The 15,622-nt window shown below is 48.7% G+C and overlaps 1 protein-coding gene across 1 annotated transcript; it reads right to left on the bottom strand.

Moving 5' to 3' along the window:
• Window positions 1-10,557: 10,557 nt before the first annotated feature.
• On the bottom strand, window positions 10,558-13,117 carry LOC136640506 (zinc finger protein 664-like). Its single transcript, XM_066615674.1, has one exon. It carries the CDS (start codon window positions 12,822-12,824, stop codon window positions 12,486-12,488), a length of 339 nt encoding a protein of 112 aa, XP_066471771.1. The 5' UTR covers window positions 12,825-13,117; the 3' UTR covers window positions 10,558-12,485.
• Window positions 13,118-15,622: the final 2,505 nt, after the last annotated feature.

A 15,622-nucleotide genomic window follows, 5' to 3' on the forward strand; every position in this document is an offset into this window, starting at 1 on the left:
GTTACTGAGCCATTGGGGAACAGTGATCATGCTGCAATCCGTTTTGACATGCACGTTGGGGGAAAAATACCAGGCAAATCTCTAACAAAAACCCTTGACTTCCGACGGGCGGACTTCCCTCAAATGAGGAGGCTGGTTAGAAGGAGGTTGAAAGGGAGGGTAAAAAGAGTCCAGTCTCTCCAGAGTGCATGGAGGCTGCTTAAAACAACAGTAATAGAGGCCCAGCAGAGGTGTATACCGCAAAGAAAGAAGGGTTCCACTAAATCCAGGAGAGTGCCCGCATGGCTAACCAGCCAAGTTAGAGAGGCTGTGAAGGGCAAGGAAGCTTCCTTCCGTAAATGGAAGTCTTGCCCTAATGAAGAGAATAAAAAGGAACATAAACTGTGGCAAAAGAAATGTAAGAAGGTGATAGGGGAGGCCAAGCGAGACTATGAGGAACGCATGGCCAGCAACATTAAGGGGAATAATAAAAGCTTCTTCAAATATGTTAGAAGCAGGAAACCCGCCAGAGAAGCGGTTGGCCCTCTGGATGGTGAGGGAGGGAAAGGGGAGATAAAAGGAGACTTAGAGATGGCAGAGAAATTAAATGAGTTCTTTGCATCTGTCTTCACGGCAGAAGACCTCGGGCAGATACCGCTGCCCGAACGGCCCCTCCTGACCGAGGAGTTAAGTCAGATAGAGGTTAAAAGAGAAGATGTTTCAGACCTCATTGATAAATTAAAGATCAATAAGTCACCGGGCCCTGATGGCATACACCCAAGGGTTATTAAGGAATTGAAGAATGAAGTTGCAGATCTCTTGACTAAGGTATGCAACTTGTCCCTCAAAACGGCCACGGTGCCAGTAGATTGGAGGATAGCAAATGTCACGCCTATTTTTAAAAAGGGAAAGAGGGGGGACCCGGGAAACTATAGGCCGGTCAGCCTAACATCCATACCGGGTAAGATGGTGGAATGCTTCATCAAAGATAGGATCTCAAAACACATAGACGAACAGGCCTTGCTGAGGGAGAGTCAGCATGGCTTCTGTAAGGGTAAGTCTTGCCTCACGAACCTTATAGAATTCTTTGAAAAGGTCAACAGGCATGTGGATGCGGGAGAACCCGTGGACATTATATATCTGGACTTTCAGAAGGCATTTGACACGGTCCCTCACCAAAGGCTACTGAAAAAACTCCACAGTCAGGGAATTAGAGGACAGGTCCTCTCGTGGATTGAGAACTGGTTGGAGGCCAGGAAGCAGAGAGTGGGTGTCAATGGGCAATTTTCACAATGGAGAGAGGTGAAAAGCGGTGTGCCCCAAGGATCTGTCCTGGGACCGGTGCTTTTCAACCTCTTCATAAATGACCTGGAGACAGGGTTGAGCAGTGAAGTGGCAAAGTTTGCAGACGACACCAAACTTTTCCGAGTGGTAAAGACCAGAAGTGATTGTGAGGAGCTCCAGAAGGATCTCTCCAGACTGGCAGAATGGGCAGCAAAATGGCAGATGCGCTTCAATGTCAGTAAGTGTAAAGTCATGCACATTGGGGCAAAAAATCAAAACTTTAGATATAGGCTGATGGGTTCTGAGCTGTCTGTGACAGATCAGGAGAGAGATCTTGGGGTGGTGGTGGACAGGTCGATGAAAGTGTCGACCCAATGTGCGGCGGCAGTGAAGAAGGCCAATTCTATGCTTGGGATCATTAGGAAGGGTATTGAGAACAAAACGGTTAGTATTATAATGCCGTTGTACAAATCGATGGTAAGGCCACACCTGGAGTATTGTGTCCAGTTCTGGTCGCCGCATCTCAAGAAAGACATAGTGGAAATGGAAAAGGTGCAAAAGAGAGCGACTAAGATGATTACGGGGCTGGGGCACCTTCCTTATGAGGAAAGGCTACGGCGTTTGGGCCTCTTCAGCCTAGAAAAGAGACGCTTGAGGGGGGACATGATTGAGACATACAAAATTATGCAGGGGATGGACAGAGTGGATAGGGAGATGCTCTTTACACTCTCACATAATACCAGAACCAGGGGACATCCACTAAAATTGAGTGTTGGGCGGGTTAGGACAGACAAAAGAAAATATTTCTTTACTCAGCGCGTGGTCGGTCTGTGGAACTCCTTGCCACAGGATGTGGTGCTGGCGTCTAGCCTAGATGCCTTTAAAAGGGGATTGGACGAGTTTCTGGAGGAAAAATCCATTATGGGGTACAAGCCATGATGTGTATGCGCAACCTCCTGATTTTAGGAATGGGTTAAGTCAGAATGCCAGATGTAGGGGAGAGCACCAGGATGAGGTCTCTTGTTATCTGGTGTGCTCCCTGGGGCATTTGGTGGGCCGCTGTGAGATACAGGAAGCTGGACTAGATGGGCCTATGGCCTGATCCAGTGGGGCTGTTCTTATGTTCTTATGTTCTTAATATTGGCCATTTTATTCTCCCTTTTTAAGCGACCCTGAGTGTGAAATTGACTTTCCTCGCAGCCGATGTACACTGGGTCAACACCTTCGTCGAACTGCCCACCAGCACCCCAAGATCTCTCCTGTTCCATCACCGACAGGCCAGAACCCATCAGCATATATGTGAAATTATTTCTTGCTCCACGTGCATCACTTTACACTTTCTTACATTGAGGTGCACCTGCCATTCCCACCCACCTGCCAATACAGCCCAGGAAAAAGGTTAAGATGTAATGGGAGGGAGGAAGTGGGAATGCTGTCCTGTCCAGCTCAGAGGAGGGATGGGATACAAGTGACATACCTGGGGGGGGGGCTCCAGGGGAACATGTTCCCAGGCAGCAGAGGGGTAAGGGCAGCATTTCCAGTGCAGGCAGACCCACTGTGCCCCTCCCCCAGGCATTCTGAGTGCTGGGGAGGCAACATGCAGCCTTTCTAACCCTCAGAATGCCTTCTGCCTCCGGAGGGCCTTTAAACTTAGAAGGCATTCTGGGTGCTGGGAATGCTGCGTGGCCTCTCTGGCCCGTAGAACACCTCTGGTTGAAAGCAGCAGGCACATGGGGGTGCAGGATCTCCAGTTGGGTGGCAGCACCCCTGGAGAGATGCCCCTGGGCACCACTCATCACCATTCATACAAATGAAATAAATCATCAGAGATGCACGTGCAAAATGCCCAGCTTTATTTATTGATCAGAGTGCCACAAACTGGCCTCTGGGCTCCGTAATGAAACCCCAAGAGAGCTAACATCTCCCTTTCAGAATATTTAAAAGCAGAAAAGTTTAAAAATAACACTTAAAAAAATGAGGGCACATACAGCTCTGGTACAAATCCCCATTATAGAAGGAGGCTACATATACAACAGCGAGTAGAGTTGACCCAAATCCAGTATACACATAACTAACGACACAATCCTACACATGTCTACTCAGAAGTACGTTTTCCAGGAACCCGGCAGCTGCTCTGAGAATGTGGCATCTCCCACGTCTGGGCCAGCTGCACCCTGAAAGGGGCAGAGCATGTGGCAGTCCTTCCTTGGAGGACCAGAGAGTGTGGGCAGGTTCACATAGGCAGGTCTGGTCCCTTTTGGATACTTGGATCCCAAACAGGTACAGGTGTCAAACGCCGTTCATTCCGTGGGCAGCGGGGTGCGGCTGGCACAGACGTGGGAGATGGTACATTCTCAGTGTCCCAGTCCAGGAATCATCTTAGTCGCTCTCTTTTGTACCTTTTCCATTTCCACTATGTCCTTTTTGAGATGTGGTGACCAGAACTGGATGCAAAACTCCAGGTGTGGCCTTACCATTGATTTGTACAACGGCATTATAATATTAGCCGTTTTGTTCTCAATACCTTTTCTAATGATCCCAAGCATAGAATTGGCCTTCTTTACTGCCTCCGCACATTGGGTCGAAACTTTCATCGAACTGTTCGCCACCACCCCAAGATCTCTCTCCTGATCTATCACAGACAACTTCACAGAATATGTGAAGTTTTGATTTTTTGCCCCAATGTGCATGACTTTACACTTATTTACATTGAAACGCATTTGCAATTTTGCTACCCATTCTGCCAGTTTCTGTTGATATGAAGAAACCAGTAATATTTGTTTATAAATATCTAATGTCATGTACTAAGTTTGGTACACATTTACTCCAAACTAAATGGAATTCTGAATTGGAATGTCCTATCCTGGGTGAGCAATGGGACGTGGCACTTAAGAATACCTAGAGATCTTAAATTATGCCGAATACAGCAAAAAATAGTCTTTAGAATACATTGGACACCACAGAGGCTATTCCTTAAAGGGCTTAGCAATGAATCTAGATGTTGGAGATGCTCGAGTTTGAATGCTACACTTACACATATGTTGTGGCCATGTCCAGTTATTGTAAGCTTTAGGGATGAAATAATTAATATTATAAAGACAGTGCTACAGCAACCTTTAAATTTTACAGATAGGTATGTAATTCTTAATTATCTACCCGTTATCTGGAGACTCACACCTGGACAACTGAAATGGACTCTCTGTGCCCTCACGGTAGCAAAAAGACTTATATTGTTCCATTGGAAGGAGAGATGCCCACCTACATCTGCCCAATGGACAAACAATGTTTTGCATTTATCAGTATTCGAGTGAATGGCATATCGGCGTCAACTGCGTAGGGATTTATTTGAGGGTCTCTGGAGGCCATTCCTTGATATAATAACATAAGCCGCATGAAGTGTTGATATGTAGATACTCTGGTCGTGTATATGTATAAATATTTCCCCCCCCCTTTTTTTTAAAGTAACTCATAAACATGTATTGATGTATCGATTTCAAGAAGCAGCCATGAGAGATGGCCTCCTGCTTGATTCTCTCAGGCCTCACAGTAGCTTCTCTCAGATTCAAGAGTCCAGTGCAGTGGTTCTCACACATTTACCACTGGGACCCACTTTTTAGAATGAGCATTTCGCAGGACCCACTGGAAGTGATGTCCTGACCGGAAGAGACATCATCAAGCAGGAATATTTTTAACTATCCTAGGCTGCAATCCTACCACACTTACCCAGGAGTAAGTCCCATTGACTATCATTGTTAAAAGAACATACATAGTAGCTTGTTAAAAGTACAGGTCTGTAACATTTCCCCAAATGCAGTCACATACCAGGGGGGCATCAAGTCGAATATATTAAAAATAAAATATTGAAACGAATGGGGACCCACCTGAAATTGGCTCACAACCCACCTAGTGGGTACTGACCCACAGTTTGAGAAACACTGGTCCAGTGGAATGTTCCTCTACAATAGTGGTCTTTAACAATTTTCGGTGCCACAACCCAAAACAAAAAAGTATGGGACTGGCAACCACAGCACATCATGGAAGGTTGTCAGTGACAAACTTCTGCGTTGCTGGGCTCTCACACCTGCCACACTTCTGTGCAAGGCAGTACCACTGTAGGACCCAACCCAGGCGTCCCCAGCTGGAGAGGAATGTGGCGGGCCAGGAGGCTTGCGCTGTATCCAGCACATGATAGGGCTGCAAAGTGGCTCAGCTGAAGGTAAGGGGAAGCTCTTCCCCTTAACCGTGGGTAAACCACTGCAGCCCCTAAGGGTCTCCTAGAACCCACAGAGTGGAGAGTGGAGCAGGTTCAAGTCGCTCCGTTCTCCCCAGGAATGGAGGTTGGGATCCAGCATAACTGCGGGGTTCCAGCCCCGCCTCCCACTCTCCACTTGCCTGTCCCCGGGGCCGCTCACCCTCCCACTGCCCTGGGACGCCTCCCTCCCGCCTCTTCCCTGCCCACCTCAGAGTCTTGCATCAGCAGAGCTCAGCCATTGGTGTGGAGGCTGAAGTGAGCCTCCGCGGGCCGGTGTGCTTTATGGCACATTTGCGACCCTCCTGGGGCGGTGCAAGAGACATGTGCCGGCCCAAGGGCGCCTCAGGATTGTGTCCTTAGTAACTCAGATAACACTGGCACTTTCAGTCTACAGTTCACCCAAGTTGAGTGATAAGATCAGAATGGCAGAGGTGCAATTTGCTGACTCGCCCTAATCATAACCTGCATCAACATACCCCACAGGGAAGGGGGAGTTATTATGGTGAAGGCTCCCCATTCAGCCAATATCCTCTAAGTAGAAGCTTCTGCTGTGTTTACTACACTACATAAAGCAAATTACCTGTTCTCTTCTTCCTGGAAAAATGCACCCTCCCCGTCTTCCAGCTGGGAAACAAAGGCAGGTTTGGGAAATTCCTCTGAGAAGGAAACAAGGAGATGAGTTGCTTCGGTCTACAACATATTGAGGCTTTCCCAAGAGACCTCATCCTATTCTGACCCCCATCTGCGATGACCATGATAAAGACTGGCTAGACCTGACTCCACCTTGCAGGCCAGAAGTTACTGGCTCAACACCCCAGCCAGTTGGGTGTGTGATTTCTCAGGACCAACTTGCCCTACGGTGGGTGCCGCCACCCCTCTTAACAGCCAGTCCTCCAGCTCAAGGGAAGCTGAAGTCCTAAGGGCTAACTCCCCAGCCTTGGCAATCCCTGTGTCCCCCAAACAGCCCTAAGGTTCTGCTTTCCTTTGGTTGCTTGACTGAGCAGCCCAGGCCAGATTTCAATGAATCAGTTCCTTTGGTTCTCACACATGTACAGGCCTGTGTGATTTATTTAAAGAATAGAAATTTGGTTACATGTTTCTGATGGCCCATTTTATTACATTCACACAAAATATTAAAACAAGAACGCTAAGCTCCTGACTTCTCCCTAACATTCAGCTGGACTTACTAATCTCCTCTGGAAGATATGAACTGATCTCCACAATGGAATGACGAGGCGCAGACCTCTCCCACCCTTGCAGCTGTTTTTGTCACACTTTGAAGGTGACTATTGTTCAAAAAGAGACACAGACCAGCTGAAGCTTCTGGAAGATGACCTCACTGCCTGATGCGATGCCAGGCAATCCCGCTCATCCCTTCCCAACTGGAGAATCATAACTGCACCTTGTTGCTTTAAGGCAGTGGCTCCCATCCCATGGTCCACAGACCACAGGTGATCCACGAGACCCTGAGAAGTGGTCCACCAGGTCTCAGAAGAGAAAGATGGCCTTCAATCACTTCCAGTTTCTCATTCAGCAGCTACTCCCCATGGACCACCAGAGAGGATGGAAAACAGACCGCCCATAGCCAGCGCCAGCACTTCCAGCATCTCACCAAGTGAGTGCCCACCCACTGACCGCCAGAGAGGGGAGAGAACAGATTGCCTGCCATTGGCACTGAAGTGTTGCTGCGACTGCTGGCAGTCTGCCCTTTCTAGTAGGTCTGTGGGAGAGTGCTTGCTTGGTAAGAGGCTTCCACACAGACCAGCAGGAGGGTGGATATCTTGGTGCCAGCAGAGTTCCAAGCACAGCCGTTTGCCAGGAGGAAGGAGAAGGTTGTCACTGTCTCATAACCAGCTACTTTCCCACAGCAGCTTCAAAATGGCTTCAGGCCTACAAGATGGATGCAGACCCAGTCAGTGATTTTTACATGCTCGTCACAGTCCCATTTCTTGTCTTCAGATCTTACATTTTCAGGCTTGTGTCTGAACTGAGGTCCAAATCCTATCCAGTTTCCCAGTGTTTCTGTAGCTGCAATGCAGTCTTGAGGAAAGGGAACAGACATTGCAGTGCACACTCCATTGATATGGCTGCATCAGTGCTGGAAAGTTGGATAGGACTGGGCCCTGAGCCATCCAAGTGCCTGAGAACTGCTCTCTCACTGAGTGCTGTGACCTGTGAGGTAGGGGAGCACATAAGACCATATGGGCAACATGCATTTCTGATTCATTGGGGGTTATTAACAGCTGGCTTCTCTCCTCCCCCCATTGAAGAAGCCGCTCTAAAAAAGGGGCGTATCGGGGTGAGGGAGTCGAATCAAGAGGCTACAGAGGGAGTTAAACCTGTTACACTTCTGTAAGAAGCTATTTCGCTGATGCAAGCCTGAAGAGAGAAAAGGGGTAGGGAAGATGCAGAAGAGGAGGTTAGGATCTGGCATCAGGAGAAAATAAAACGAGTCTTGACTCCTGGTTCTACTTCCACTGAAATGTAAATCCTCCCACATGCACAAGAACTCTGCTACGCCCATCTTGGAATGGATGGATATTCCCATCAAGGGAGGGCACCAGGATGCCCTCAAGGGAGGGCACCAGGATGAGGTCTCTTGTTATCTGGTGTGCCCCCTGGGGCATTTGGTGGGCCGCTGTGAGATACAGGAAGCTGGACTAGATGGGCCTATGGCCTGAGCCAGTGGGGCTGTTCTTATGTTCCCCCCCCCACATACCTTCTTTCTCTGTTAGAGCCCAATCCTATTCATGTCTACACAGAAGGAAGTCCCATTAGAGTCTATGTGGTTTACTCTCAGGAAGGTGTGGATAGCATGACAGTCTTAGGGCGCAATCCAAAGACGGTAATGGGCTGGCACAAGTCCCTTGCACTGGCCCACCTGTGTCTCAAAAGTGCCGTAAAGTACTTTTGCGCCACTGCTCAAGGAAGGTGGCTGACGCAGGACCCACTTACCCGGGCAACAGGTGAGTCTGTGCCAGCCAGATTAGGCCAATGCAGGGTTCGGGGGGGGCATGGGGAGGGTGGTTGCAAGATGCTTTGGGGTGGGCAGCGGGTGGGCACCTGGGCAGATGGGGTTGAGCAGGGGGCAGAGCCTATCCCTGTTCCTGGGCAGCCCTGGGCTGCTGAGATCTGCACCACCTATTTAGGTGGTGAAGAGCCAAGTAGACGCATTGGACTGCTGCGGCGTTGCCCTTGGAAGTTCCTTGTGCAATGTGATGGGAAGTTCCTTGTGCAATGATGTTCCCGTTTGCTCCATCCAGAAATGCTCAAATGGGTGAGCCCTACACATCCTGATTCACTTTCTTTGCTTCTTCATTCTGCCACTTTCTCCCCATTTCTTCCCCTCTGTGCCTGTCAGGTCATCTCCCTCCCCACTTTTAAATCTCCTGGCTAAACATGCTCCTTCAAAGCTTTCCTGGCCTTTCCAACCAAGACCTGTCTTCTCTATTCTCTTTTCTGTCTCCATTCGGTCCTCCTGCTGCTTGCTATCCTTCCACACAGCTGACTCCCAAAGATGGAGATTCAGCAACATGCAAGCCAGGTGCTGTGGCCATTCCAGGTGATGTCCTGTAATTAGGACCATCAGAGCTGATGTGGGGGGAAACCCTGAATTGCAGATGCAGGGGGTGGAAGCTGGTCAGATGCAGCAGAGATGTCTTGGCAGGGCTGTTTTCCAGAACAGACACATTGGTCCTAAGTGGAATGAGACCTGCCCGCCCCACTTGCCACCCCCTCCCCGGCTGGCCATCACCCAGATGTGTGTGCAGCTGGGCCTGGCCTGAGCCCCCAAACGTGATCCACACACAGAACCCCTGAACTGGCTTCCGAGCAGCCCCTGCATCACGGGGAGGCTTTGAACGCACATGGAATTCACCTGTGGAACGGGCTGCCACTTGATGGCTCAGGTGACTGGAGGCTGGAATTGGACTGGATGAAGTGCTAGATCAGTGGCATCGCTAAAGGGGACCGCGGGGGAGCAACCAATGGCGTAGTTAGAGGGGGTGCAAGGCACTAGGTCCTGCAAGGAGCCTCACTGCAGCGTGCAAGGCCCTTCCCCCCCAGCCATTCCAGGTGGGGGGGAGCAAGACAGGGCAAAGGCAGGGAGGCAAATACCTCCATTTTGCTCCCCCCACCTAAAATGGCTCCAAAGGGGAGGGGCAGGAGCCACTTGCACACTGTGGTGGGACTCTGTGCAAGACTTAGTGCTTTGCACCCCCTCTAGCTACGCCTCTGGCCACCCACACCAACAGCCCACCAGTGGCTGGCTGGGCACAATGCTCCCAGACCAGAGCGAGCAGGTATGAAAGGTGGGGCCCCAACAGCTGTCAGAGGGGGCCCTGTGCTGTGCCAGCCCTGGTCACCATTTTTTCAGCCCATCAAACGCTTTTGCTACTGGATTTGAAGGAATTTGGAGCTTGGGGATCCGCCTGGATTCCCAGCTGTTCTTGGATTCCCAGGCAGCGCTTGTGACAGGGGGGACTTTGCCCTGCTTTGGCTGGTGTGCCAGCTTGTGGCCTTACTTGGATCGTGCAGACCTAGCCATGGTGACCCATACCACTGGTGACATCCATCCAATGGGGACATTGAGGTGAGATTGCTGTAATGCCCTCTCCATGGGACTGCCTGTGAAGATGGTTTGGAAACTGCACTTCATGCAGAATGCAGCACCCCTGTGATCACTGGTCCAGCAGCTGCACTCTTACTGGGCCTAATTCCAGGTGCTGGTGTTGACCTTTCAAGCCCTATACTGCTTAGGGCCAGGCTGTCTTAGAGACCATCTACTGCTACAGAATCCAGATCATCATCGGAGAAAGTCCTCTTGTGAGTACTTACGCCTATGGGGGTGGGAGGGGTGGGGGCAAGAAACAGGGCCTTCTCAGAAGTGGCACCAACCCAGTGGAACTCCCTCCCTCTTGATTTATGAACTGCTCCCTCCTTAGAGACCTTCTGGTGGGGCCTGAAGACATTTCTTAAAATTTTTTATTTTATTAAAAGCAAATAAAAAAATTAAAAAGTTAAGATATTGTAAGTTGTGTGACAAGTACGGAGATCTCGAACTACATTTCTTAGTTCTACTACAAAATCATGCAAAATATTAGCTATCAAATCATAAACAGTCTACTAGTTATTAAAAACTACATTTTCAACACAAAAAGAAAAAAGAGAAAAGCATAAAAATTAAATCCCCTCTCTACTCATCAAATCCATAGGTTATTTGGCCCATTTTCCTCTCAATGCACAGGAAGTCCATGAATGGTTTCAAACTGTCCATAAAAGTTTTTACCGACTTATCTTTAAGAAGAATTGTATCCATTTCTGCCAAATCCAACACAATTAGCCACCATTCTTCCAGTGCAGGTATCTCTGGAACATTTCAGTATTTGGCATACGATATTCTTGCAGAAGTTGTCATATATAAAAATATAGTTTCACTGTCTTTGTGAATCGAATCATCCAATAATCCCAACAAAACCACTTCTTGTTTCATTTAAATTTACCTTAAATATCAACTATATTTGCTGGTGTATCAGTCCAATTTTTTTTGCTTTTGTACAGGTCCACCACATATGATAAAACATTCCTTTTTGTGTGTTACTTTTCCAACATCTATTCAGTACATTTTCAAACAGGAGGCTTGCACCGTATCCAGCACAAGGTAGGGCCCTGAAGTGGCCGTAGGTAAAGGGAAACTCTAGGGTAAGCCACCCTGGCCCCAATGGGCCTTGTGTCACAATGGGGACTTGTGCCACCTCCTGAGGTGCAAGGAACGGAAGGGAAGAGCAAGGGAAGACCCGTAAATGATGCTGTGAGCAGCTTAGAGGAAAAGTGGGAAAGAAATGAAATAAACCTTCAGAGATGCACACACAGAATACCCACCTCTATTTATTTAATGGAAAGTAAGTTACTGACACCCCCATGAGAGCCAACAATTCCCTTTAAAACATTTAAAAGTACAAATACAGTTTAAAAATGAGACTAAAAAAATTCTGTCGCTGGACCCTGAGATCCCACACAGCAATCATGACTAATAGCCAAGGACAGGTCTATCCTCCATGAATGGGCCCAACCCTCTTCTGGCCTCCTTTTCCTCCCCCAAATGAGGCAGCTTGCAGTCAAACAGATTCTTCCAGGCACAGAAACTAGAGGTGTATGAGGAAAGTTCTTCAGTACAAGGGTTCGTTCTGACAATGTCCAATAGAAGAAACACAGCCTAAACAAAATCATGCGCGGGGGGGGGGGGGCCATGCATCAATGCCACCCCTCAGGGTTACCTCACTCTTGGGGGCTCCTACACTCCAGAATCTGGTGTCTTAAGGGGCGGCTTGTTTTCCAAACCCCAGCAACGGATAGCCAGGGAGCCAGCCAACATATCGCTGTAAGAGCAGACCAGTACCTTGGGTTGTAGGGTCCTCCCACCTCCAGGGAAGGGTTGGCATGAGGGTTGCATTGGTGCTGGCCAGAGCTCAGGGGTCCATGGAAACCAGACCCCCATTCCGGTCCCCCCTCTCCTACCCCTTGGGACATGGCCCAGGATTTTCCGTACCACTCAGTTCCTCCCGTCCCCCTTGCCTAGGTTGTGCTCCTTCTTTATTCGCACTCCTTTCAACCACTTTTTCCACAGTCAGGCCTCTCCTCCATATGCTGCCTAATCAGAGTTTTGACTAAAGCAATTTCCGCACTCCAAGCCTTTCTTGTGAGTTCTCTCTACATGATGATTTGAGACCCGTGGATGTGTTTATCCATGGGGAGCAGGACTGCCACCAACTCAGGCTGGTGCTCTAGCAGGAAAGTGACCCCTCAAACTAACATGTTACTGTCAGAGCCATTCAGTGCCAACTGATTGACTGGGATCAAAGATTCCCTATCTTCGGATTGGGTACCTCCTGGGATTTCCAGGAACTTCCAGAACTAACTATATATACTTTTCCTCTGTGTGGGATCCTTTATGCACAACCAGGTGTGAGCTCTAACTGAAGCTCTTTCCACACTCCAAGCATTCATAAGGTTTCTCCCCTTTGTGGCATCTTTGATGGATGGTAAGAGTTCTGCTGTTACAGAAGCTCTTTCCACACTCCAAGCATTTATATGACTTTTCTCCTATGTGGGCTTTTTGATGCAAAGTCAGACTTGAGTTCACACTGAAGCTCTTTCCACACTCAAAGCATTGATATGGTTTCTCCCTGTGTGGGTTATTTGATGCACAGTCAGGTTTGTGCTCTGATTGAAGCATTTGCAGGTTTTTTCCCCTCTGTGAATTTTTAGATGCACATCTAAGTGTGAGCTCCGACTGAAGCTCTTTCTGCATTCCAAGCACTTATATGGCTTTTCCTGTGTGGGTTCTTTGATATCTTACAAAGTCTGCCTTACTGCTGAAGGTAGTAGCACATTGAGGGCATTTCTCACTCCTCTTTCCAGTTTCTTTCTGCAGATTGACTGGGATGACACTGAAATCCCTATTCTGATGAGCATCAGATTTATTTTCCCATTTCTCTGGCTCCTTTACCTTCCGAGCTCTTGATCTTTTTGGGTTTTCAGCTTTCACCCTTTCACATATTTTCTTATGGGGAGTGGGATGAATTCCTGTGCTGATGGTTTCCACACCCCAAATTTTCTGCAGTGCTCAAGGGCCCCTGCTGGCCCTCCCAGATTTTCCACTGTCCCTGCCAAAACCCCCACCAGAAAATCAAACCATCCCAGAGCAGACCCAAAGTTTAGGATGCAAATGGGTGGGGGGTTTGTGTCAGAACAGCCCCACTGGATCAGGCCAAAGGCCCATCTAGTCCAGCTTCCTGTATCTTACAGTGGCCCACCAAATGCCTGAGGGAGTTCACAAGGCAACAGGTACAACCTGCGTCCCAGTGCCCTCCCCTGCATCTGGCAAACAGAGGCAGCCTGCCTCTAAAACCAAGAGCTTGCACATACCTACTTCCTGTGGCAAGAGTTCCACAGACTAATTACAGACTAATTACATGCTGGGTAAAGAAATATTTTCTTCTGTCTGTCCTAACTCTCCCAACACGCAACTTTAGTGGATGTCCCCTGGTTCTGGTGTTATGTGAGATTGTAAAAAGCCTCTCTCTATCCACTCTATCCTTCCCATGCATTATTTTGTATGTCTCAATCATGTCCCCCCTCAGGAGCTTCTTTTCTAGGCTGAAGAGGCCCAAACGCTGTAGCCTTTCCTCATAGGGAAGGTGCCCCAGCCCAGTAATTGTTTTGGCCACTCTCCTTTGCACCTTTTCCATCTCCACTATATCCTTTTTGAGATGCGGCGACCAGAACTGGACACAATACTCCAGGTGTGGCCTTACCATCAATTTCTACAACAGCATTATAATATTAACTTTTTTGTTCTCAATGCCTTCCCTAATGATCCCAAGCATGAAATTAGCCTTCTTTACTGCTGCCGCACATTGGGTCGACACTTCCATCGCGTTGTCCACAAGGACCCCAAGATCTCTCTCCTGATCTTTCACAGAGAGCTCAGAACCGATTAGCCTATATGTAAACTTTTGATTCTTTGCCCCAATGTGCATGACTTTACACTTTAACTACATTGAAACGCATCTGCCACTTTGCTGCCCAGTCTCCCAGTTTGAGAGATCTTTGTGGAGCTCTTCACAATCTGATCTCGTCTTCGCCAGTCAGAAAAGTTTGGTGTTGCAGCTCCTCTTCTCAGTCCCCCTTTCCCTTCACCAGCTGGGCTTTGAGCTTGGCTGCCTCTGCCCCCTGGGGGCTCCTCTGCCAACCCTCTTGAATCCTTCCTACCACTGCAGTCCTGGGACGCTCCCCTTTTGCAGCATGGGAGGGGGAGCTGCTGACTCAGACACTTGAGCAGAGGAGGCAAAAGAAGGGGCAGAGCACGAAGTGGTTCCCACCCCCTCTTGCTCCTCTGGGAAGCGGAAGGTCTCTTTGCAGGTCTGGACCCACCAATCCTGCCTTGTGTTCTGAAGACTACCTTGAGGAGTAAAGCAGTGGATCTCACGCATTTATCACCAGGGCCCATTTTTTAGAATGAGAATCTCTCAGGACCCACCGGAAGTGACCCACCCCACTGAGGGTTGAGAACCTCTGGCTGGAGGACTCACAAAGAACCTCCGGGACATGAATGGAAGTGCCTTGTGCGGTACGCAGGACCTGGTTAGAGATGTAAACGTTACTGAGCCATTGGGGAACAGTGATCATGCTGCGATCCGTTTTGACGTGCACGTTGGGGGAAGAATACCAGGCAAATCTCTAACAAAAACCCTTGACTTCCGACGGGCGGACTTCCCTCAAATGAGGAGGCTGGTTAGAAGGAGGTTGAAAGGGAGGGTAAAAAGAGTCCAGTCTCTCCAGAGTGCATGGAGGCTGCTTAAAACAACAGTAATAGAGGCCCAGCAGAGGTGTATACCGCAAAGAAAGAAGGGTTCCACTAAATCCAGGAGAGTGCCCGCATGGCTAACCAGCCAAGTTAGAGAGGCGGTGAAGGGCAAGGAAGCTTCCTTCCGTAAATGGAAGTCTTGCCCTAATGAAGAGAATAAAAAGGAACATAAACTGTGGCAAAAGAAATGTAAGAAGGTGATAGGGGAGGCCAAGCGAGACTATGAGGAACGCATGGCCAGCAACATTAAGGGGAATAATAAAAGCTTCTTCAAATATGTTAGAAGCAGGAAACCCGCCAGAGAAGCGGTTGGCCCTCTGGATGGTGAGGGAGGGAAAGGGGAGATAAAAGGAGACTTAGAGATGGCAGAAAAATTAAATGAGTTCTTTGCATCTGTCTTCACGGCAGAAGACCTCGGGCAGATACCGCTGCCCGAACGGCCCCTCCTAACCGAGGAGTTAAGTCAGATAGAGGTTAAAAGAGAAGATGTTTCAGACCTCATTGATAAATTAAAGATCAATAAGTCACCGGGCCCTGATGGCATACACCCAAGGGTTATTAAGGAATTGAAGAATGAAGTTGCAGATCTCTTGACTAAGGTATGCAACTTGTCCCTCAAAACAGCCACGGTACCAGAAGATTGGAGGATAGCAAATGTCACGCCTATTTTTAAAAAGGGAAAGAGGGGGGACCCGGGAAACTATAGGCCGGTCAGCCTAACATCTATACCGGGTAAGATG

This window comes from Tiliqua scincoides, chromosome 2 (genome assembly GCF_035046505.1).
Source record: "Tiliqua scincoides isolate rTilSci1 chromosome 2, rTilSci1.hap2, whole genome shotgun sequence".
Taxonomy (NCBI): Eukaryota; Metazoa; Chordata; class Lepidosauria; order Squamata; family Scincidae; genus Tiliqua; species Tiliqua scincoides.